This window comes from Lemur catta, chromosome 2, assembly GCF_020740605.2.
Source record: "Lemur catta isolate mLemCat1 chromosome 2, mLemCat1.pri, whole genome shotgun sequence".
NCBI lineage: Eukaryota > Metazoa > Chordata > Mammalia > Primates > Lemuridae > Lemur > Lemur catta.
In genome coordinates this window covers 20355286-20380567 of record NC_059129.1, presented here as the reverse complement: position 1 = coordinate 20380567, position 25282 = coordinate 20355286, and the positions used below count along the sequence as shown (strand labels likewise).

At 55.1% G+C, this 25282-nt stretch overlaps 1 protein-coding gene across 1 annotated transcript in view; it reads right to left on the bottom strand.

Annotated features, from left to right (window-relative positions):
- The window catches only part of LOC123632002 (kinesin-like protein KIF19), a 53437-nt gene that overhangs the window by 26221 nt on the left and 1934 nt on the right, over nt 1-25282 (bottom strand). The window contains exons 3-17 of the mRNA XM_045542135.1: nt 24671-24763; nt 23926-24019; nt 23619-23690; nt 23050-23130; nt 19554-19664; nt 18087-18174; nt 17099-17235; nt 16736-16861; nt 15117-15311; nt 13136-13288; nt 12427-12549; nt 9711-9864; nt 5674-5851; nt 4265-4445; nt 1556-1826 (exon numbers count right to left, since the gene is read on the bottom strand). Of these exons, the coding sequence (XP_045398091.1) occupies nt 1556-1826; nt 4265-4445; nt 5674-5851; nt 9711-9864; nt 12427-12549; nt 13136-13288; nt 15117-15311; nt 16736-16861; nt 17099-17235; nt 18087-18174; nt 19554-19664; nt 23050-23130; nt 23619-23690; nt 23926-24019; nt 24671-24763 (2057 nt within the window). The remainder of the gene's footprint in view (nt 1-1555; nt 1827-4264; nt 4446-5673; nt 5852-9710; nt 9865-12426; nt 12550-13135; nt 13289-15116; nt 15312-16735; nt 16862-17098; nt 17236-18086; nt 18175-19553; nt 19665-23049; nt 23131-23618; nt 23691-23925; nt 24020-24670; nt 24764-25282) is intronic.

The following is a 25282-nucleotide window of genomic DNA, read 5'->3' as shown; positions in this document are numbered from 1 at the left end:
AGATGAGAAGCAGGTGTGGATTCCCTTCCCCCTCCCGCTGCATCCAGGTGCTCAAGGTCAGAGGAGACAACGGCCACTGAGGAGGAGACAAAGTGTTGGGCACGGAGGACAAATCCCAACTCCTTCGTGCCACACCCTGACGCTTCTCTGAGGTATTAGCTTCTACAGAGACATAGAAAAGTCACAGAAACCAAAGAAAGGCACCTGTGTAACTGCTTCACACTCGTGGTAACTCCGTGTGTGTGTGTGTGTGTGTGTGTGTGTAGAAGCACATCACTGTGGCCCCCAACCCCCCTGACCCTGCACAACCCCCAGGAAACCATGTGCTTCCCCCAGAAGTTTCCTGCTGCTGACATCAGCAACCCCGGCTCGAGGTGGCCTTCCTGCTGTCACATGAGCAGTTGTGGCATCGCCAGTGAATTGAGAGCATACAGGATATCCCAAGGGAATGCAGCGGGGGCAAGGGGAGCAGGATGTTCTCTCACCATGAAGGACGTTAACTTGAATAAGTCTATAGATCAGTATTGTCAAAGTTGATATCCTGGGGTCATGTAAGAAAATGTCCTTGTTTTTAGAAAATACACCCTAGGCTGGGCGCAGTGGCTCACATCTGTAATCCTAACACTCTGGGAGGCCGAGGTAGGCGGATTGTTTGAGCTCAGGAGTTCGAGACCAGCCTGAGCAAGACTGAGACCCCGTCTCTACTAAAAATAGAAATTATATGGACAGCTAAAAAGATATATAGAAAAAATTAGCCAGACGTGGTGGCGCATGCCTGTAGTCCCAGCTACTCGGGAGGCTGAGGCAGGAGGATCGCTTGAGCCCAGGAGTTTGAGGTTGCTGTGAGCTAGGCTGATGCCACGGCACTCTACTCAGGGCACAGAGTGAAACTCTGTCTCAAAAAGAAAAAAAAAAAAAGAAAAAAAGAAAAGAAAATATACCCTAAAGTATTTCAGGGTATCAAAAAATGCTTGAGGAGAGAGAGAGAAAGAGAGGAGAGGGAAATATTACTGATTGGGAATCCACAGGAACTTTTTGTACTAATACTACTCTTGCAACTTTTCTGTAAGTCTGAAATTATATCAAAATAAAAAGCTAAAAAAGAAAAGAAAATACGGGGCAGGAGCTCTGAGAGAACGAGGAGGGAGAGTAAGAGGTGTGGCCGGTGTAGCCAGGGCTGCCTGCTCCACAGGCTTGGAGACAGGGCGTGGCGGGGCGGGGAGGGGGCTGCAGGAACATGGGACACACAGACAACGTCCACATTCACCAATAGGGACAGTCAGAAAGTGACGAGGCGGATTTCATCGCACTCTCATAAAACAACTTCTAGGGTCGCAAGTGAGTGGAAAGCAAAGGCAAGCCTGGTGGGTGGGTACAGCAGGCTCCTGTTAGTGTAAGAATAACCCGCTTGCACACTCGCGCCTCACATGCCGCACCCAGGGAAGGATGGCGGGGGATCAGCCGCAGGGGCAGGGCCAGGGTCGGGGTGGAAGGGAGATGGTGTCTGTGCTATGCAGTTTGGACCGTCCCCGCCGGGCCGCGGGGCTGGCCTCACCCTGGATCAGCTGCCGCTGCTCGCGGATGACCTGCTCGCACAGCAGCCGGTGCTGGTGGTAGCGCTGGATCACGAAGTCCTTCTGGCACAGCAGGTTCTTGCGGCACAGGTTGCTGGCCTGCAGCGCCGTGTTCTCCACCTCCAGCTCGTGGGCCCTGCACAGCAGCCGCAGCACCTCCCGCTGGTCCTCGCTGGTCACCTGCCTGGGCAGCAGCTTCTCCATCTGAGAGGCCTTGTGCTTGGTGGTGGCCAGGCGCCGCTCCAGCCCCGCCTGACGGAGAAGCCGAGAGTTCGGGGAAGGTGAGGGGGCTCCGCGGCCCACACCTGCTCTCTCCCGCAGGCCGGGTCTGCAAACGGCAGCAGGAGAACAGGCGGCAACCCGCTCTGAGGACGTGCTGCCCTCGCCTGTACTAACCATGTCTTGTCTTTTCTCAGTTCTGAAGCTTTAACACGGGGCGGCGGGGGGGGGGGGGGGCTGCCCCTTTGGCCAAGCCAACTCCTAGGCACAAACAACTAAGGCCACCAGCTCAGCCATGGCCCACGGACACGCTGTTCACATGCAAACCAACTAAGCCAGCGCCCAGACCCCAGCCGGCCCTCTCCAGGCGCTCACACTCTGCCCTAATCACCCAGGGCCAGGCCTGGGCCCCAGCGCCCTCCAAAATTACTCAAACCAGCCAATCCTAAACCTGCGTACCCCGCCCTGCCTGTTCCTTCCCATGGGGATTGCAATAAAGCTCTTGGCCGACCTTTCCTCTCGCTCCTCCTGCTACTGAAAGCCAGCGCCCCCGTCTCCACGCAGCGCGTCTTCCTGAGCCAGCACCAGGCCTCACGGAGCACTCTCGGAAAGAGCACGCTACGTCCCCTACACTATAGACCAGTCGTCTAGAACCGAGGGCCTGGTCCTCAACCATGCCCAGCGTGACACACAGCACGGAGCCCTGAGGCCCTGTTCCCCACCGCGGGCCAGGGGAGCTCACCACCTCCTGGGTCCCCGAAGGCCACGAAGCTCACCACCACGTGGGACATGGCTGGGAGCCCTTAAGATCCACCTGTGAGCAGTGACCACACTCTGTACAGTCAGTCAGGGCTCTCCAGAGAAACAACCACCAGGGGAGAGACGCACAGACGCAGATGTGTTTGTGTGTGTGTGTGTGTGTGTGTGTGTGTGTGTGTGTGTGTGTGTGTACACGCAAAGCCGGCTGACCACAGATGTTAACCACACCTACAAAACACCTTCACAGCAACAGCTGGGTTGGTGTGTGATTGACCCACTGGGCCCTGTGCCCAGTCCACAGCAAAGCAACCATCACAGCATGGCACTCAATCTCAGCCACGGCAGCCGCACAAGCCCCCCTGCCATCCCCCATCACGGGCCCCAGGTCAGATGACAGCACCTAGTGCCACCAGGAGGTTGGGTCTGGCCACCTTCATCTCCCTCTGGGGCTGATGGGGTCCCCTTTGGGAGGAGGGGCTCAGCTCCCCTGGGGGATCCTCCTCTCCTCCCTCAAGGCACTGCTCCCCAGCCCTCCGCCCCTCCGCGGCCTCCCCGGCACCCGTGCCCACACCCATTTTGGGGCCACCGCACTGAACTGTGGACGGTTGCACATGTCTGTCCCATGCGATCCTGAGCTGAAGGCACAGCGTGTGTCCTTCATCTTTGTGTCTCCAGGGCCGAGCACTGAGCTAGACATTGAAAACATGGACTTGTTTTGATTAATTGTTGACTAATTAATTAGTTAACGGACGCTTCGTTTGCATGCTACATGACATACTGATATCTACATTTAGCTCCTGAAGGTCATACGCTCTTGTGGATGCACCTTACTGGTTTGAGCAAAAGGCAGTTTTCTCATTTTTAAAGGTCAGAAGACTTTTGAAATGAAATTGCATCGTCTCCAAATTGCTGAGGCAGACGCAATAAAGTTGAGAGGTTCCTGGTTTGGCTGCATAGCTTTTAAGTGAAATAAATGCCGCCTGCTTTTCACAACATGACATCAACAGATGCTTCTTGCGCTTGCCTGAAAATACACCTGCAAACATTTAACTAATGGGCTGAAACAGTACCCAGCTTTCTGGCATTTCCCCCAAAGTGTCTGTCACGTGCCAGCTCTGTAATTTTTCTGAAGTAAGACTATTAGATAACTAGCTATTATATAAATAGCTCATATAAATAGCTAGCGCTTCTCGGAAAACAAAAATGTGCAAAGACTTCCTTCTCCAGGGAGGAACCTCCAGTGTGGGCTTCCTTCTGCCTGAGGCCAGACTTAGCAGAGAGCTCAGCAAGAAGCGATGGAGGTCACTTTGTAAACACCTCGTGCTACACGGGGTGTTACTGCAGCAGGATTGCGGGGAAGCGGGAGGACCTGCCCTTCCAGACGCCACCAGAGAACACAGCAGGCAGGGGCCTCCGTGGACATATAGCACCACTCATGCCCCATTGCCACGGTCACTGACCCCCGCAGCCCCCTGGCATTGGTGCCACCCCAGGCGAAGGGGACTGGGCCGAGCTCTGCTCCTCCCGCCGCTGGGGATCTGAGATAATTTACCTAACTTCTCTGAGCTTCAGTTTTCTCATCCATAAAACGGTTGGGATCAGCCCTACTGCGTGGGGTGAGCTCAGGCGCACCAAGGACCCACAGCCCAGCGGTCAGTGACCGCCAGTGACCCGCCACTACTGACTGTGTAAACACTCGGCCCGCTCCCCACCTTGAGGGCTGCAGTTTTCCGCTGCTCGGCTAACAGCAGGTTGACCTCCTCCCTGGCCAGAGCCACTTCGTGTGGCTCCGAGGACTCGTCCCCGTCCCCGTCGGTGTCCAGCGGATCGTCACCCTTCTCCGGCTCTCCCCTGGCCCTGGGGCCGTGGTGGGGGGTCTTTTCTCTCTCCCAGCTGTGGGGGAGAAATACAGAGGGTCAGGGTGCAGGCCACGCCGGGGCTGGGCATCCTGGCACCCCCGGTCCCTGAGCCCCTCCTGGCCCCGGCTGACCTACACGCAGGCGCGGGCATGAGAGCAGAGCTGAACTGGGTCTGCTCTATGATCTCGTTTATGTACATATAAATATTTTTAAAGTCATGACCAAAAACTGGAAGGAAATACAAGGATCAGGAAACATTTGTGGCAGGATCAGAGCGAACAAGTGTGGAGCTCTGCAGCCGCCCAGCCTCCGACCCTAGGACACCCCGGCCACTGGCTGACCTTGGCACCTCCTACATAAATGCACCCTCTCTGGGCCTCGGTTTCCTCAGCTGTAAGGCTGGATGACAACTGCCCGTACACCGGGGCTCTCTGAGGATTGGCGGCACTGACCGCGGCCCTAGCAAGAGGGTCCCCAACGGGCGTGTGGAAGGAGGCCCGAGGCAGCGAGAGCAGACTGACGTCCGGCTGGAAGCGATGAGATGTGAGCATCTCCTTTCACTGAGCCTCCCTCTAGTGTCAGGCCTGCGCTGTTTGTGCCACTGTCTTAAGAGAAGCAGGAAGGAAGGAGGAAGCAAAGGGGGAGGAGAAACGTGGGGAGAACCAGGAACAGAAGTGCGGGACGGAAATGGACGTGAGTGCGGCGCTGGGTTTCGGGGTGCCCATGAGTACGGGGGGCCTTGTGTCCCTGTCGTCCCAGTGCAACTGTCAGGAGCACCCCCTTTCACCCCAAACACGTCCCGATGTGGATAAGTCGCACGGTCAGTCTCCATCTGTGGTCACTCTGCCCTCAGCAGGTAGGAACAGGAAGTAAATGCACCACAGAGAGAGCCCCGGCCTAGGGATGGGCAAACCCATGTGTCCTGTCCTGTAAAGGGGGGTGATCCAGCTGACCTGCCAGGGCTCTGGACATCAGACTGTGAGAGAGAGGTTAAAGGGATCTGGAAGCTTCCCCCACCTGCTCCAGCCTAACTACAGGGGCGGGAGAATAGGGGAGGCCTGGGCTCAGAGACCTGCCTGGGAAGAGAGGGTGCCATTGGCCATCGTCCCCCTGGGGGACCTGCAGGCAGCAGAGGATGGCTGGACAGCAGCAGAAAGCAGGAGCTCCTGCCAGTGGCCCCGTCTGCTCCACAGGGACCCCCTGCCGTGTTGGGACGGACAGTGCTGAGGTCTGGGTGGTGCCCAGCGGGCAGGCACACTCACTCCGCAATGGTCAGCAGGTGGCGGGACATGTCGATGTGCAGCTCGATGTTGGTGTTCTCGAGCTCCACCAGGCTGCGCCGCATCTCCATCTGCTCCTTGAAGGCCGCGATGAGCTGGGCCCGGATCTTGTTCATCTGCAGGCGGCTGTCCTCCTCTGTGTCGTGCGGGGGAATTGTGACTGTAGGCAGGAAAGCAGCCGGCTGCAGCAGGAGCAGTGCCACCTAAGCCAGGGCTGAACTCCATGCTCGCTCACAAAATGGGTTCTGGCCCATGGAAGAGTTCAACACACACATGTGGGCGGATGAGAAAACGGGTGGTTGGATGGATGGATAGATGATGGATGAGAGGGTGAATATGTGTGGGTGGGTGGGTAGATAAATGGGTGGATGGATGACTAGATAATGGATGAATGGATGGGTGGGTGAATTGGCTGGGTACATGGATGGGTAGATGGGCGAATGGGTGGATGGATGTGTGAATGGATGATGGGTAGATGAGTGGATGGATGGATGGATGAGTGGGTGGGTAGGAGAATGGGTAGGTAGATGGGTAAAAGGATGGTTGAACTGGTGGATAAATGAATGGATGATTTAGAGGAATTTAAACCTTCTCTTTGCCTGGTTTGGGATCAGGCTACCTGCATTTGAGTTTCAGGAACCCAAAGAGGGGTGAGGCTGGGCTAACCAAGTGAGCTCAGACCTCACTTTCTCAGAGAATGTTGCCAGACCCTCATTCTAGGTCCATTTGCCACCTGCCCTCTCCTTCACAGCACTCTGTGTACCTATACTTAGGTAACATTTTGGGATAAATGTTTCATATCTGTCTTTCCTGCTAGAGTGTGAGCTCCACAGAGCAAAACCATTCTTGTCTTCTGGTTTCCTGTTCGCTGTGGCCCTACACATCCTGCAGGCCACCTCCTACCACACGCTGTCTCTCCTCAGGTGCCCGCCACATGGGCCCACCTGCTGTCCCCAGAGCTCACCAAGCCTATCAGCCCCAGGGCCTTTGCACGTGTCTGTCATAAGGCTCTGAACCCAGATCTGTGGATGTTACCATGCTGCCTCCTCAGAGAGGCCCTTCCACGGCACGCAGCTATGTGACGCCCCTTCGGCCCTCCCTCGACCCGCCTCCTGCCCAGCACTGTCTTGGGATCCCTGCATCCTTGTTTGCTGTCTCCCTCCCATGGGACTGCGTCTTTGTGGGGGCAGGGCCACCTAGGTCCGATTCCCCTGCCTGCAGCAGGGAGAACCGCACCTGCTACTGGGAGGTGCTCAATGAATGTGAGATGCGTGAATACAGAAAGGAGCATGATGCTGATTCCCAACTGTGCATGTAAGTATGCATACGTACACGTTTATGTGTGATGTGCATCTATGTGTGAATGTGTGTATTTGTGCACATGTGCACACATATTGTGTGTATGTATATATGGATGTACATGTACACATTTATGTGTGAATATATGTGTTTGCATACATACATATTTGTGTATGTGTGTGCATATATATTTGTGTATGTATGTATGTACACGTATGCATTTATGTGTGTGTTTGTGCACGTATGTGTGTACGCATCATGTGTGTGTGTATTTAAAAGGCTGGAAGGAAATAACTAAATGCTGACGGTGGTTATCTCCAAGTTGTGGGGTTACAAATTAGTTCTGTTTTCTTCTCTTTATATTTGGCAGTATTCTCCAAGTTTTGAATGCTAAACACATATTACAACTACAATCAGGAAACATTTTGAAACAAGACCCATTTATACAGGTAGGAAAGACACTTTTGTTATAAAAATTCAAATTATACGTCAAGAGTTAAAAGCCGTCTTGACCACCTGATCACTCACCGCAGGTAACTGCCACTCCCCTGTGTGCCCTTCTAAATCTTTTTCTGCATGGTTTTGTACATATATATGTATCTAGAGAGATACATGGGTTTTGTTTGTTTTTTTTTTTGAGACAGCGTCTCACTCTGTTGCCCGGGCTAGAGTGAGTGCCGTGGCATCAAGCTCACAGCAACCTCAAACTCCTGGGCTCAAGCAATCCTCCTGCCTCAGCCTCCTGAGCAGCTGGGACTACAGGCATGCGCCACGATGCCCGGCTAATTTTTTCAATATATGTTTTTAGCTGTCCAGATCATTTCTTTCTATTTTTAATAGAGACGGGGTCTCGCTTTTGCTCAGGCTGGTCTCGAACTCCTGACCTCAAGTGATCCTCCTGCCTCAGGCTCCCAGAGTGCTAGGATTACAGGCAGGAGTCACCGCACCCGGCCCATGGGATTTTTCTATAAATGGCATCAGACCAGAGCTATTATTTTTCTACTTGCTTTTCTCACGCAGTGATGTGTCTCGGAGGCCGTCTGCCTGCACAGTGGACCCTCCTCATTCTGGGTAATAGCTGTAGAGCCCAGGGGTGCACCCCAGTCTGCTAATCCCATCCCCCTAGATGGCACTTTGAGCCATTCAGGTCACAAGCCTCCTGGAGCACATGGGTGTGTTTGGAGGAGCAGATTGCTTGGGCACATTAAGTTTTAACAGATGCTGTTCAATTGCCCTCAAAGGAGACATATTAACTTACACTCCCAACATTAAGGGGTTTTTGAGGTTTTTTGTTTTAGAGACAGGGTCTTGCCAGGTTGCCTAGGCTAGAGCGCAGTGTCTCTCAGGCAGACCAGAGCTCACTACAGCCTCAAATTCCTGGCCTCAAGTGATCCTTGTGCTCAGCCTCCCGAGCAGCTGGCACTACAGGCACGTGCCACAGAGCCCTCAATAATAGTGTTTAAGGGCACCATTTACATGCATAATTTCATATAATTTTTTTAGCATGTTCTGCTCTATTCTGGCAATTGTATATAATTTTATTATCCATTTAATAAACATTTCCTATTACCTGACATTTTAATTTTAGCTAGTCCAATAAATGCAAATTGTTTCAATCTGCATCTCTGTTTCTGAATGCATTTGAGAATCTTTTCATATGTTTATCGGCCTCTAGGAATTCTTCGAATCGCCTATTCACTGCCTCGCCACTTTTAAACATTGGGCTGTTTGCTCTTTCTTATTGATTTTTTAGAAGTCCTTCATAAATTATGGTAAAACTTATCTTAACAGACCAAAACATGGGTATGCATGTGTGTGTGTACACATGTCTGCTTGGTTTGGCTTTGTTACAGGTATCCTTAAGAGTGTCTTTGTAACCCGCTGATGAATTTCATAATTTATGGTGAAACTGTGGGAGGCTTTGAGACCTAGGAAGGAGGCCTAAATAAAACTGACTTGCAGCGGAAGGGGAGTGGGAGAAATCGTTTAGTGGGTAAGCGGTTTTGCTTCGGGGAGCTGGAAATGTTCCAGAGCTGGGTAGAGGTGGTGGCTGCACAGCAGAGTAAATGTCTAAATGCCACGGAATTATTCACCTTCAAATGGTTCATTTTATGCTACAAGTTTCACCACAATAATTTTTTTTTGACAGCGTCTCACTCTGTAGCTGGGCTGGGATGCAGCAGCATCATCATAGCTCACTGCAGCCTCAAACTCCTGGGCTCAAGATCCTCCCACCTCAGGCTCCCAGAGTGCTAGGATTATAGGCATGAACCACTGTGCCCCACACTCAGTAAATTTTTTAAAAGGCGTTAGGAATGCTGGGGACCCTGTACTATCTCTGCAACTCTTTTGTAAATCTAAATTTATTCCAAAATAGAAAGATTATATTTTTAAAAGTTGATCTGGGAGGAAGAAAAAGCAAATAGGAGGGTAACAAGAAAAGAAGAAGAAAGGCAGAAAAAGACAGTGAAAATGTAGAAAAAAGCAGAGAAAATAATCCAGTCCCGACATTTTACAAGTGAGGGATTAAAGCCAGGGCAGGGACACACGTCAGGTAGTAGCCACGCTGGAACTCAAGCCCGCGGCAGGGTCGCCGAAGCTCAGAGCGACCGATCGCGCACCAAGCCTGCAGCAGGGAGGAGCGATCGGGCCAGGACAGCGGCCACAGAGCCCTGGGAAGGGACGACAAGGCCTGGGTGAGTCACCAGGTCCGCACCCACCTCTGCCTGGCGTGTCCTGGACGCTGGGGTCGCTTTTCTTCTCCTTCTGCTTCTCGAGTTTCGATTTGAGGTGCTCGATCTCTCTGCGCAGGCGGGAGATGACATCCGTGTACTGCGCGATGCGGAAGGAGACGTTCAGCAGGTTGCGCTTGACCTAGTGGAGCAGCACAGGCGGCCAAGGTCAGACACGGTGGGGACGGCCCCGCGGAGGATGGCAGTAATACGCCAGCATGCTTTGTTACAAAACCCCAAATCAACGCTTTTCAGCCTTAAGAAGGAAGGAAACTCTACCACATGGACCCACCCCGAGGACATCGTGCTCAGTGAAATAAGCCAATCACGAAAGGACACATCCTGTGTGATTCCACTTCTACAAGGTCCCTAGAGTCAAACCCACAGAGATGGAAAGTAGGATGTTGGCTCCCAGGGCTGGGGAAGGGGTGGGGACAGGGTTCAGTGTGGGAAGATGTGAATGGTGGTGATGGCCGCATGACAGTGTGAATGTGCTTAACACCACTGCCCTGTGCACTTAAGAACAGTTAGAATGGTAATTTTTATGTTATGTATATTTGACCACAATAAAATTTCAGGTCTGGCGTGGTGGCTCACGCCTATAATTTTAGCACTCTGGGAGGCCAAGGCAGGAGGATCCCTCAAGGTCAGGAGTTTGAGACCAGCCTGAGCAAGAACGAGACCCCATCTCTACTAAAAATAGAAAGAAATTATATGGACAACTAAAAATATATACAGAAAAAATTAGCCGGGCATGGTGGCGCATGCCTGTAGTCCCAACTACTCAAGAGGCTAAGGCAGGAGGATCGCTTAAGCCCAGGAGTTTGAGGTTGCTGTGAGCTAGGCTGACGCCACGGCACTCACTCTAGCCCGGGCAACAAAGTGAGACTCTGTCTCAAAAAAAAAAAAAAAAAATTTCAAATAATCCATCAGGAGTTAAAAAAGAAAAACACGTCCCACTAGCAACCGCTGCTATCATTCGGACGTGAGCCCTTCCAGACCTCATCTGTGCAGTTTGGCACATACAGTCGTCCCTCGGTATCCGCAGGAGACTGGTTTCCTGACCCCCCATGGATACCACAATCCGCGGGTGCCCAAGTCCCTGATACTTTTAAAACGGCACAGTATTTGCATACAACCTATGTGCCTCCTCCCATATACTTCGATCCATCTCTAGACTGCTTATACTATCTAATACAATGCAAATGCTATGTAAATGGTTGTTATACTGTATTGTTTTTTATCCTATACTTTCTATTGTTGTATTTGTTTTTTTTTAATATCTCTGATCTGAGGTTGGCTGAATACATGGCTGGGGGACCTGCGAACATGGAGGCGACTGTGTGTGTGTGTGTGTGTAGAGAGGTATGTGGGCTGTTTTGTGTGTCACGTGTTGGCTTTGAGTGTTTCTACAAATGGCATCGGACGGGAGATATTAATATTCTTTCACTTGCTTTTCTCTCCCAATGACACATCTTGGAGACTGTAATAGCTGCAGAGTGTTCCGTGGGAGGGTAAACCCCGGTCTGCTAATCCTGTCCCCTCAGATAGGCACTGTGGGGTATTCACACGTCTCCTGGGGCACGTGGCACATATACCTGGCACGTGGACATGTACACATCTGAAACCCCAGGATCTGTGCATGGGATCTTATTTGGAAAAAGGGTCTTTGCAGATGTAAGTAAGCTAAGGACCTCGAAATGAGATCACTCTGGATCAGGTGGGCCGTAAATGCAATGCCAGGCATCCCCAGGTGAGAAGAGAAGGGAGCAGCAGGGAGAAGAGGGGGCGCCCAGTAAGACGGAGAGGAGCCTGGAGTAATGCAGCCACAAGCCAAGGACAACAGAAGCCACCTAAAGTGGGAAGAGATCCCGGAGGATCCCGCCCCAGAAGCTCCGGAAGGAGCGCAGCCCTGCTGACACCTTCATCTCAGACTTCCAGCCTGTCAGAGAATAATTTTCTGTTGTTTTGGCCAGGCTCGGTGGCTTGCGCTTGTAATCCTAGCTTTCTGGGAGGCCGAGGCAGGAGGATAGCTGCAGCTCAGGGGTTCGACACCAGCCTGAGCATAGTGAGACCCCGTCTCTCTACCCTAGAAACAAGAAATATTAAAAAAGACAAAAAAAAAAAAAAGACACAAAACCACAAAACCCAGCCAGCATTGTATGCGCCTATAGTCCCAGCTACCTGGGAGGCTGAGGCAGAAGGATTGCTCACGGCCCAGGACCTGGAGGTTACGGTGACTATAATCACTGCCCTCTACCCAGGACACTGAGTGACACTCTGTCTCAACAACAACAACAACAAAATTTTCTGTTGTTTCAAGTCACCCAGTTGTACTGCCTTGTTACTGCAGCCACAGGAAACTAATGGAGATGTTTGCTGTTAGTAGTATTTTCACCCTCCCCATCTTAGAGATGGTGAACGTGCAGCACAGAGGAGTTAATAAACTTCGCCGAGGTCGCCCAGCTGGGAACAGCAGCGCGGGAGGGAAACCCAAACCATCCAGCTTCGGAGCCTATGCTTGGCAGCCAACCCCGTGTGACCACTAGGAGCAAGTGAGTGAGCGAATGAATGAATGAGCGAGCAAGTGAATGAGTGAATGAGCAAGCGAATGAATGAGTGTGCAAGTGAACGAGTGAGTGAGCGAATGAATGAGTGAGTGAGCGACGGATACTGCGTGAGCCCAAGTGACCGTGCGGCTCACCCGCGTCTTGATGTTCTTGGCCCTGTAGGCGTACAGCAGGGTGGTCCTCGACTCCTCGAAGCAGGTGCTGGCTGGGCTGATGTGCGCGATCATCACGGTGCGGCTGTTCCCTCCCAGGGCGTCCTGCGCGGGTGGAAGCACCAAGTTGACTGACGGGAGCCACACGGCCCCCACCTGCCCAGGTTCGCTGGCCCTCGCCCAGGCGTCACTGGGATAGCTGGGAAGGGCAGCTGGTGCCAGGGATCAAAGGGCCAGTCCTCAGGGAGGCAACCATCGGGCGCAGTGGGACCTGTTCCAGGCATAGCCCGTGACTTCGGCTCTGATGGGAGCAGATCAGACCAAGAGGGACAAATTTCCAGGGACACTTATTTATTGCTTTTCCTGTATCTATCCGTACCCCATGTTGCTGCAGATTGAGGTGAGAGCATCCAGCTCAGCATAAAGGAGGATTTTCTCACAGTCAGAGCCATCCATAATGGGACAGGCAGGCACGGGTAGGCAGTGAGCTTCTCGTCACCAGGGGTATGCAAGCACAGGCTGGACCATACTCAGAGGGATAAAGGGGGGAGTCAGGCAGTGACTAGAGATGGCTTCTGTGGTGTTTTCTGGGCCTCAGAGGTTCCTGGAAGGGCCCTTAGAGCCGGGCCTGGGCCTCTCTCCCGGCTGGTGTCTCCTAGAAGATGCAGGGTTGGCCACCACGGCCACCTACCTTCAGCAGGCGCGTGAGTTTGCTGTCCCGGAAGTTGACATACTGCGCCCGGCCACCGCCCTTCTCGCTGAGTGCGGTGATGCAGTTGCCCAGAGCCAGCAGGGAGCGGTTGATGTGTGCCCCCTCCTTCATCCTCTTGCCTCGGTTCTGGGTCTGCACGGGGAGAGGCCAGGCTGGGGGTCTAGTCCTTCCACCTCCCCTCCCCCCGACCCCATTCCCAGGGAGGGGACTGAGGCCACAGCAGGAGGTGACCCCATCACCTGGGGTCCTGGGTGCTGGTGCTCCAGGGGGCAGTGCCACACAGCCATAGAGGGGGTCAGAGCTATGGACGATGCCAGGAAAGTGCTCACCATTAAACGAGGCAAAAGCAGATTCCAGGGAAGTCTGTGCTGAACAACCCCAGTTTTATAATAAAAATAAAAGAGGGTGTGTTTTATCTGGGAAGGACCCCCACAACTTTCTCACTTCCACTCCTGACCCACCCAGTGCCCCTTCCTCTCAGGATCTGTGAGTGACAAACTGTCTATTCCATGGCAGTTGTTGCCTAATCTCTTGGCCTCACTGCACCTAAGTTTTGTATGGATGCTCTAGGTTCTAGAACAGTCTGGTGCAGGTCAGCAGCTGAGTGCTGGGGAGGGCCCAGGCATGGGACAGTGAGTGGACAGATGGGTGAAGGCAATCAATGGCCTTCCAGACCCCAAAGATACAAAGCAGAGATCAAATATCAGCTGAGAAAGGCTCAGTTTGGGGCCAGCCTTCCTGGGGTTCAAAGCTCGGATCCACCATTAGGATCTTTGTGCACAGAGAGTCACATCACCCTCATGCACAGCCCACGTGTCATAAAAACAGGCATGGGCCAGGCACAGTGGCTCACGCCTGTAATCCTAGCACTCTGGGAGGCCAAAGCAGGAGGATCGCTTGAGGTCAGGAGTTCAAGACCAGCCTGAGCAAGAATGAGACCCCGTCTCTACTAAAAATAGAAAAAATAATCCAGGCGTGGTGGCACATGCTTGTAGTCCTAACTACTTGGGAGGCTGAAGCAGGAGGATTGCTTGAGCCCAGAAGTTTGAGGTTGCTGTGAGCTATGATGACACCACTGCACTCTAGCCAGGGTGACAGAGCGAGACTGTCTCAGGAAAATCAATCGATCAATCAATCAATCAGGCACGATGCCGCCACCTTGGTCTGCGTCAGGGAGGTTATGTTTCTATGAATGCTGAGTGCCTGGTACATCAGAGGGGTGTAAAAATGTCACTTGTGGACATCACTTATTCCAGCACCACCTTTATCACGTCCCTTTTCTGTCCCCAGCCCTGGGCGGGGTTCCACCCTCAAGGAACACTCAGACCACAGGAGCAACAGGCGGTGAAGCTCCACGCCCCCTCCCGGTGACAGGTGCAGCAAACGGCAGGTGGGCTGGGGCTTGGGGAGGGGGCCAGGGCTGGCCCCCAGCAGCGCCCATGATGGGAGCATGCAGCTGTGCCACCACGCACTGCGAACCATCCTCCCAACAGCCATGCTCTGCACACAGTCCCCCAACCCGAAATGCTCTTCCTGGCACTCCCCAAGCTCACAATGGCCTTTTCAGGCTCCGCCCTGAGACCCACTGCCACCTACCCTCTTCTGGGCTCCCACCACGTCTGTGCAGACCCTGAATCTCAAAGCACATGCCTCCCAGCCATGCTGAATTATCCGCTCACGTCTGTCTCCCCAGGAGGCCCCGAGCTCTGGGGCGAGGCTGGGTGTCGTTCACCTGCATGTCCTAGTGCCCGGGATGAGCCCTCCATACACACACAACACTTTGAGAATTCACTCAACAAGCATGGGGCGAGCGCCTCCCCTGGGCCAGGGCTGCTCAAGCTGCTGAAGACGCAGTTAGATAAGGATGGACAAGGTCCTGCTCAAGCCTCAAGGGCCGCCAGACACGGCGTCATTATCGTGAAGTTGGAAGGGGTGGGAGGCATGTCAGAGGGACAGGCACCTGGGACGCCCGCTCCGAGCCCGCCAGGTCCACCATGAAGAGCCTCCCCACGTGCACCTCCTCCACCAGGTCTGCGCCGCGGCTCCGCTGGCGCACGGTGACTTGCAGCACGGCGTGGGAACGGGACGATGTCTTGTTGGTGGCCGTAGGCTCCTGCGTGCGTTGACGGTTGCCTTTGGTGAGGAGCTGCATGATCTGAGAAGAGGGGCAGGAGCGGGCGGGCAGTCAGGGCCACCTGAGTGGCCACATGTGCCCTCCACAAACACCAGGCAGGAGAAGACCCGCGGGGGCCCCGGGGCTGCCTGTGGCAGAACCTCAGCAGGTGGAAACAGCTTCAGGTTTGTAGCACGAAGGGATCAATTCATTGAGTGGATGCTTCGAGCAGGAACGGCAGCTGCATGACACGTGCACTGCCCCCTCCTGCCTGCACCCCAGCAGGTACCAGCGGTCCCCCGTCTCTTCCCCAGAGAGCCCGGGGCAGCCGGGACCCTTTTCAGTACAGAACTCCAGGCAGCTGCGTCGATTTGCTGGAGTGGGAGGGGGGCGGGGAGGCAAATCCATTGGCCGTGCAAACAGCTGTGGAAATCAAGCCAATGAGCCTCTGCTGAGCACCTACTGTGTACTGCAAGGACTATAGAGCTGGTATGGAGAGAAGACTGCTGCAGTGGCTGTTATTAAAGAATAGGCAAGGCCGGGCGCGGTGGCTCACGCCTGTAATCCTAGCACTCTGGGAGGACGAGGCGGGAAAATCACTCAAGGTCAGGAGTTCGAGACCAGCCTGAGCAAGAGCAAGACCCCTGTCTCTACTAAAAAAAATAGAAAGAAATTATCTGGACAACTAAAAATACATAGAAAACATTAGCCGGGCATAGTGCCGCATGCCTGCAGTTCCAGCTACTCAGGAGGCTGAGACAGGAGGATCGCTTGAGCCCAGGAGTTTGAAGTTGCTGTGAGCTAGGCTGACGCCATGGCACTTCACCCAGGTGACAGAGTGAGACTCTGTCTCAAAAAAAAAAAAAAAAGAATAGGCAAGAAGGCTGCCCTTCCCCAAGCCCACCAGAGATGCTGGTAAGGTCATGTGGGTTGTGGCACCAGCGTGGCTGGAGCCCATGGTCATCAAGGCTGAGGATGAGGAATCCACAGTGGTCCTGGGGCAGCAAGGAGCCACTGGTGTCCTGTGAGCAGGCAGGAGGCCCACCCTGAGGGCAGTGTTGAGAATGCTGGCATAGCGACCAGAGGTGGGCAGAAAAGACGGACGGCCAGTGTGCCCTTGCTGCCCCTGCTAAGGGAGCGGCCACTCGTACCAGGCATGGGAAGTGGATTTCAGACCGGAGCCAACTCCGCTGGTGGGGCGCCTGGAGGGCTGTGTTGAAAGGACCCCAGGCCTGCATCTAGGGGCAGAGGGAAGACCGTGTGATCCGTCCGTGATGTCTGCCCTGACCCCAGAGCAGGGGGCCAGGGCCATCGGTGCAGGCGTTTGCATTCCCTTAGATCAAGTCCATGCGTGGAAGAAACTTTGGAGCTGCAGGTCTGTCTCTGCTCAGTGAACTTGAACAAGGACTGTGTGTTTATCTGTGGCTGCTTGGTCACGTCTCCCTCCGTGGGCCCCTGTGACTCACCTCCTGGGCGTTCGAGGTGGATACCTCTGTGATGCCAGCAATCTGGATGCTGCCCCGAGAGTCCTCCCTCAGTTCCAGGAACCCCGAGGCTGGGTTCAGGAGGTCCCGGATCACTTCGTTATAAATCTAGGGTGGAACAGAGAGGTCAGCACAAGGCAGCTTTGGCACAAAAGACCTGCAAGGACTGACACACGCTCGGGGCTTTGAGAAATGTCAACTCTGAGGGCTGAGGCTTTCCGCAAGGCCACCTGGCAGGTGGGGGACAAGATGTGGTGCTGAGGACCTCGCACACAGCTGCATCTCACCTGGCACAGAAATGCCCGTTTTGCAGGCAAGGCAACCGAGGCTGATGGGCAGGCTCACCTCAAGGTACGACATGGACACGCTGCAGTCCGTGTTGTCCCTGGCCTCCCCGATGGCCTGGAAGAGGTCGGTGAGTGTCTGCAGGTAGATGCCGGGCTCCGCGTCCACGCCCAGCATGGTGTGTGTCTTCCCCGCACCTGCGAGAGGAGCAGAGACACCTGCTGGGGGGAGGGGGCTCCGCACGCGGGCTCAGACGCCCCCCGGAAGCGCTGGCCACTGAAGGACCCACGTGGCAGCTGCTCACACCCGCTGCTCTGACACGCTCATTTTCCATTTTGGAAACAAATTTTTAAAAGCTTTCTGAACAGTCTGATGTCTCTACTCTGTGGCAGAAAATCTGGGTGCAGGGGAAACTGCAAGGATATAAGCAAAAGTGCAGACAGCATCAGAGTAGGAAAACTACCTTTTCTTCAAACCCTTTTTGGATATTTGTGCTGTTTTTATAAAAAGAGAATTAACATATTCTGCTTTTTAAGGAGGTGCCTCACTTTCCTCCTTGCTTGTTGGCCCCACGTTGGCAAAGACCAGAGAACTCTTTCCTTCACCCAAGCCTGGCATGCAGTAGGTGCTCACTAACACTGGGTGAATGAAACAGATGAACAAGCTGTGACTTTGGGCAAGGTGCTCCTCAGGGCCTCAGTTTCCCCATCTGCACGGAGGTTGGGTTAGGGCTGGGCCCCTCCGGCTCTGACCCTCCGTGACTCTAGTTTTCAGGGACAAGAGAGGTGGCTTAGTTTTGCAAACGTTTGTCAAGCCCAACGTGGAATTGCAGGAAAGAAATCCCTGGGTTCTCTGAGGCAGCAAGACATAGGCTTGGGCTGGATTCCAGAGTCATTCCTAACAGCCACGTGACCCTGGGGATCAATCTACCTGTCTTCCTGGCTGCCCGTGGACACAGGGAGCCCAGCACACAGTAGGTGCTCTGTGCTGCCAAGGAGAGTCCTGCCACCAGCCCCATGTATTCCCGGGACACTGGCCTCGATGGTACCTGAGGGGCCGTAGGCAAACACCGTCGCATTGTATCCAGAAATGACGCCTTCTACCAAGTGCTGGATGGTGGTGCAGTACACGTCTTCCTGCGGACAGAGAGGACAGGCACGTGGACAGCGCTGACAGAGCTGGGGACCCGGCAGTTAGGAGAGGACAGGCGTGTGGTGTCTGTGTAGGTTCCAATCCCTGTGGCCACGTGCAGGGGCACACCCAGGAGCGGGAAGTCTAGAAAACACGTGGGCATTGGACGTCCCTGGGTCCCCATCCCTGCCCTGCAGGTGTGCGGCTTTGGGTCTCAACTCTGCTGAGCCTCACAGTGTGGCTTTGAGGGGGGGCTGAAGAGAAGGTGTGTGACATCCTGTGACACCCCACCCCGAGGCCCGACATGCGCTGGATATACTGAGCACACATGAGGCTTCCCGGGGCTGCTTCAAGAACTGAGAGAAACCAAACGAACGCACAGGACGGGGAGACGGCAGCGGGCCTGGGAGTCAGGGAAGAGCAGCGGGACTCCTCTCCGTGGGACAAATCTCTGTGCCCTGTCATCTCATCCAAGTGTCCCAGCAGCCCTGGCTGGTCACACAGCCCTCGGGAGGGAAAGGCAGCTTCTGACCCCTGGGCGGGACAGCACAAAGCCGGCACTGCTCCCCGCTGGCTTTGCACGTGCACAGTCTGGGTCTGAATCCGGCTCTTCAACCACGAGCTGTGTGACCTTGGGCCTCGGTTGCCTCGTGTGTAAAATGAGGAGACCGTTTCCCTGCGTGTTCTAGGGTTGCCGTGAGGGTCGTAAAGCAACGTGTGTCGGGCCCTCGAGCACAGCGCTTGCCTGTAGCAGCTGCTCAGTAAATGTCGGCGATCGAGTCCCTTCCACTTGCAACACCGTGACAGCCTTGACAGTAAAGGGCGCCTGATTGCTCAAACGGAAGCTGAACTGCTATTGGCCAGCGACTGTGTTCTGAGTCCTGCATCGGGGGGACATTCCTGATGCCAATGGGCAGCCCTGTGTTCTAACACCAGCTCTGGCCTCACGTGTGACCTCCGAAGCCTCAGGTGCCTCCTCTGGGAGGTGGGTACAATGAGGCCTCCGCCCAGGCCCCGCCCTCCTCTGTTCTCAAGGAAGCTGGCTTGTCCCTCTTCAGAGACACCTGCTGGCCACCCTATGGCCACCACCAGGGGCTTACTAGTCCCATGGCGGCACTCACTGCAGTGCGCACTGACAATCGCGCTTGTTCCTCCACCTGCTGTGGTCTGTGCCTCGCTGGGACGTGAGCGCGGGGCGGGACCCTGTTCCACCCCCACTCTGCAGGATGAAGGGGTGAGTGAGGGAGTGAAAGAACCTGTGCGGATCCCCCAGGCCGGGCCAGCACCTGGAGGCCACTGTGTGGGGACCGCCTGGCCACCAAGTCCTCCCAAGGAGGGCCCAGCCCGATGGGGGGCCAAGTGGGCGGGAGGGGCGAGTGAGTACCTGGGATGCGAGCTCGTCAAAAACGGTGTCGAAGATAAAGGCCCGCTCCCGGGACCGGTGTGTGCGCAGTGTGTCCTCCGGGTCCTCACCAGGGTCCATGAGCACTACCATCTTGGGGCAACGAGTGGGCAGGGGAGGGGCTGGTCAGAGTTGGGTGGGGTCTTTGGCCCACAGACCTGGAGGCCTGGCACCTGCCCTCCACCACATCCAGGGCCTTGGTCCCAGCCCAAGAAGGGCTGCAGCCCTCTGTGCTCCAGCCAGGGGGGACCTTGGGGGATGCCATGCACCCCACCCCTGGCACCCTCTCCCAGAGCAGGGCAGGCAGCCCCCCCCGGCCTGCAGGGCTATGCAACTGGCACCCTCTCTCACACCAACAGACACTGACTCGCCAACCACCACTGAGGATGGCAGCCCAGCACCATGGCCACCAGCCCGCTTGGGCGCTGTGGCTGAGCGGACAACCACTGCCACGACCACAGAGTCTGCAACCCGCCCTGGGCACCACAGTGACAAACCCCTTGAAGAAGTGACAGGCTGAGGGATGGGAGGGGCTCTGTAAACGGTGCAGCACTGAGCTGGCTGCCTGCCTCAGGGTCTCCCCACGAGACCCTATTTCCACTCCTCAACCTGCTTTCATGAGCTGCCCACACAGGGACCCTGCCACACTCTCCCGCCCACTCGTGGTTTCTCTGACAGCTTCGGTTGCCCCCAGGGCCATCCCCATCTCACATAAATATTTATGAAGCAAAGTGTATTAGGGTCTCTAGGGACAGAGAGGTTCAAGGGAGCCTTTCCCAGAGAATTGGAGGTGACAGGGGCAATTAGAAACCAAACTAGGACTGGCGCGGTGGCTCATGCCTGTCATCTCAGCACTCTGGGAGGCTCAGGCAGGAGGATCACTTGAGCTCAGGGGTTCAAGACCAGCCTAAGCAAGAATGAGACCCCATCTCTACTGAAAACAGAAAAATTAGCTGGGCATGGTGGTGCATGCCTGTAGTCCTAGCTACTTGGGAAGCTGAGGCAGGAGGATCACTTGAGCCCAGGAGTTTGAGGCTGCAGTGAGCTATGATGACACCACTGCACTCTAGCCAGGGTGACAGAGTGAGACTCTGTCTCGAAAAAAAAAAACAAAGAAAAGAGACCAGACATATCCTTGGCTGGTTACTCTGGCAAGGAGCTCCCTGGCTGGGCAGATCTGGGGGTCCAGGCAGCTGGTGGGGGGCACACTTGGGTGAGACCACAAGTCCCACCATCCGGCACCCAGATGGCTGGATTCTGGCCAGCACTTTCTGGGACGTCTGCAAACTCCCTTTCCTTTGTGCCTTTGTGCCTCTCTCCTCCCAAAGACAGAGAGGACCAAAGGACAGGAGGATGTGGGCAGCCGCTTCCATGCAGTCCCCGCTGCTAGGCCAGGACAGGGGTAAGAGAACAGGCTCCAGAGCCCCGCAGCCTGGTGTCCTGTCCTGGCTCCACAGCTCACCCGCAGGGAGGCTCGGGCAAATTGCTTCCCCTCTCTGGGCCTCAGTCTTCCCATCTGTGAAGCAGGGTAATAGAACCCACTGCAGCGGTGGCTGGAGCTGAGCCCTGCGCGTGCAAAAAACACCAGCTGCATTGGATCCTGGACCAAAAAAAATTTTTTTCTTTTCTTTTGTTACAAAGAACATTATTAAGAAAAAACAGCAAAATCTGAACACATCTGTAGACCAGATAATATCGGATCAGTAGGAATTTGCTGACTTTGATCACTGTGCTGAGGTCACAAACTAGTATGTTCTTGTTTTTAAGACACTCACAGAGACATGTGGGTGTGGGAGGCACTGTGCCCACAGCTTACTCAAATGGCCCGGAGAGAGGCATTTGCACACACAGGGAGAGAGGAGGAAGCCAATGTGGCCAAACATAGACGTTTGGGAAATCTGGGTGCAGGAAATACAGGAGTGCTTTCTAGGGTTTTGCAACTTTTCCATCAATCTCAGGTTACTTCAAAATAAAAAGTTAGAAGAAAATATGAACATGTACAACATGGATGAAACTCGAAAGCATCATGCTAAGTGAAAGAAGCCAGGTACAAAAGGCACGTGGCACACGTTCCGTAAACGTGAAACGTCCAGCACAGGCGAGTGGAGGCAGAGGGTGGACAGCGGGGGCCATATGGTGGGGGCAGGGACGTTGATGGGTGTGAGGTCCCCTTCCAGGTGATGAAAGGTTTTGCAACTAAGTAGAGGCGGGGGTTGCACAGCCCTGTGAATGGACTAAATGCCACTGAATCATTCACTTTAAAATGGTGAATTCTGTGATGTGAATTTCAGCTCGATTTTTAAAATACATGAGCGGTGTCTTTCATTCAGTGCACAGCAAGGTGGCCTTTGGGGCCCTGGGATGGTTCCTGAGACGTTCCTGCCCACATGCCCAGAGGGGACACCAGACGGAGATGTGGCGAGATGGTTGGGGGCATCCGTACCTGCACATCCTTGCCCTGCACACACCACCATGTCATTTGAACACTGTCTTCTGCTGACCACGTTTACGATTCCCACCTTCCTCAAGATTTCAAAAGGGCTGTGGTGCTGGCAGAGCTAAAGCTCCAACCTGCTCAGACAATTTCGGTTCCCACAACACCCAGTTTCCTGCACTGGTTTCAGGGTTCAGTTCCCAGTGCAATCCCCTCCCTCATGAAATCCACAAGTGTCCTGTTTCCCTAACAGGGCTCAATCCCCAAAGCCAGGGAATTTCACAACTGTCTAGTCGCATTGGCTTCATTCTCTATGAACTCAGCACTAACCCAGCCCACCTCTTGCCGGCTGCCCGATCCCCCCAAAGATGACCGCACACCTCAGACATTCGATTCATCGCATCCTCCTGCAGGCATCACCCCCAAGCCTCCTGACCTGCCAGATCGGGCGGGGTGCCCCCAGCCCAGTGGGCATCTGTTGGCCAGGGGTCTCCCTCTACAAACGTCCTGGGTCCTTTGCCCCAGAGAGCAAACATGCTTCCAGGAGCCACAGTTCATTCCTCTCTAATGGTGAACGGGGAAACCCCAGCCACTTGACAAAATTTAGTTTTACCAGAAATCGGGTATTTATTCTTGCAAGTGACAACCAAGGGCACGAACATCTCTAAATGGTGTCAAGAGCTCGGCTTCTAAGCCCGTTTCTAAGCAGCAGCAGTGTGCGAGTGCCCTACCCCACCGTGCAGCGGGGTCACCTAGACCCCGGCTGCTAAACCACCTCCCTCCTCTCCTGCCCACCCCTGCCTGGGCCCGAGTGTGCCACCCTCTGACTTCTCCCCGTCCTGGGCTCTCATCAGAGGCCTTGATTTTCCCCATAGCCCTGAACGCCCCTGACAGTCCTCGGCCCCAGCCCTGACTCAAAAGTGAGCTCCATGCGGCAGCCCCCGGGATACCATCAGCACTGGATGTTAACACCCTCTGAGTGACAGTGGTACAGGGAATTGTGCACCGTGGGGCGGGACGTGCCCTCTGCGCCCCCAGCCTCACCTGGGCCCCTACTTTGTGGGCGATGACGGTGGCTCCTTCCTCCAGCTCTGTGTCACTGAGCGGGCGGATTCGAAGTGCTACCTGTGGACAGGTCACTTGAGCAGCTGTGTTCCCAGGGCCCTCTGAGGCTGCTTTCTTCTTCCTCCAAGTCAAGGCCTCCAGCCCTCCCTCCTCCCCTCACCCTCCACCAGGGTCCTTTCTGCACTCAGGGCAGCAGTTCCTTCGGAGCGCCCCCCCAGCTCCCGCACAGCTCGGGTTGACTTCTTAACAGAGCAAGGCCTTGACCTCAGCTCACCCAACTGTCAGTGGGCCCGGACTGTCCCTGGGTACAGGCCGAGGAGCATGGTTCCTACAGTCCCACTTGGGCCTGGCCAGGCCTGAGCAGTCTGGGGAGAGTGGGGGCAGGAGGGAGGGGAGGTGCTGGCTGGACCCCAGGGAGGGAAAGTGGGAAACAGAGGGGGCCCTGGCATGGGACGGGGAACAGACCCAAGCTGAGGGGGTGCCACAGACAGGCAGCAGCGTCAGGCACAGTAGCCCGTGCTGTCGGGGGCCATGAGGAGGGCACTCACCATGAGCTGCTGGTCCCTGGGCTCCAGCTCCCTCAAAGCCGGGCTGCCCCGGGCTGGGGAGGGTCCAGTGGCCTGGCGGGAGGCCATGGGGCAGCAGGGAGACACGAGCTCACTGCTATCCTGGCAGAGACTGTTCCACGCTCAGCCCCGCCCTGCCCAGGTGACATCAGCTGGGTCTCCAGGGAGCCTTGGGCCCCAGGCAGCAGGGCAGCCCTCCTGATCGTGTGCACGGGGACAGCGCCAGGCACCGGGCACAGCCCATGTGTTCACCTAATGCCATGGCAACCAGGGCTTCAACACACCTCACCTGGTCTATAGGTGAGCCCACCTGAGACCTGCCCTGACAGCAGAGGAATCGCATCTCTTCTTTGAAGGGTGGGGCCCCTCCCCCACCCCGGAGCCTACGAATGGCAGCCGCAGGAAAGGCCTCAGCAGTCACCCACCACGGGGGCCCCTCACGCAGAGCAGGCCAGGGTGGCCTTGGAAGTTTCCCACCAAAGGGACAGATGCCAACAGCTAAAGCTTCATGCAACCACTTCAGCTGCAAATGTCTTTTCCCAAAGATGACACCTTAAAGCAACGTTGATATGACTGTTTCTGATGTATTAGGACGTGACTGACTTCCAGCCCCTTTTCCCACGCCGTCCGTCCGTGCTGCGCCTAAGGCCTGGCTCTGATTAACTACCAGGCGTATTTACTGCTTACATGCTGCGCTCAACTTTTCCACTGCAGCCCCTGGGGAAGTCACTGCGCTGTGAACTCCAACAGCTGAGGGAAACTACCTGCCACGTACAGCTAACCACAGTGTCAGACGATAGAGCCTTGACCCTGTTAAGAGCCAGGGTTGCTCCACCCTTCAGCAGAAATCACACAAAGCTAGACCCATGGCATTCAAACCCGAGAAGTCCCCCTTCATGATTCTCACTACAGGGCTGAAAGGGCCCCAGAGGGCCATTCCCACAGGGCAGAGGTTCGGCGCCTCAGTTCCAGGTCACCATGAGCTCTCCAGTCTGCTGGTCCAAGAGCGACTCTGTCTTTTTCTCGAGCCAAACCCGTGGCAGTTCGTGCGAGGCCAGAGCACCTGTTTGGTCACACTTGTCTTCTCTTCCTCGGTGTCCAGGTCCACGCTGGGCTCCAGGCAGGCCCTGCCATGTGAATGGGACAAGGGGAGGGAGTACCCTTCCCACACCCCGACCCCCTCCTGTGGGAGGAACTTGCTGGGCAGGAAGGTCTATGGGCTCCAACACTCTTTATTTTTTAAGACAGTCTTACGCTTGTTGCCCGGGCTAGAGTGCCGTGGCATCAGCCTAGCTCACGGGCTCAAGGGATGCTCCTGCCTCAGCCTCCCGAGTAGCTGGGACTATAGGCGAGCAACACCATGCCCGGGTAACTTTTTTTTCTATTTTTAGTAGAGACGGGGTCTCGCTCTTGCTCAGGCTGCTCTCGAACTCCTGAGCTCAAGCCATCCTCCTGCGTCAGCCTCCCAGCACTCTTATCCTGACTGCCTCTGGCCTCCTGGAGATGCCAATAAGACAAGGCCTGCTGTGGGGGCCCCAGCCCACCCCAACACCCCCTGAGCCTGAGAGCACCAGGGCCACCAACAACCAGGGACGCCCTCGTCAAAGGAAATGCACGTCTACATAGGAGAGAAAACAAACACAGGT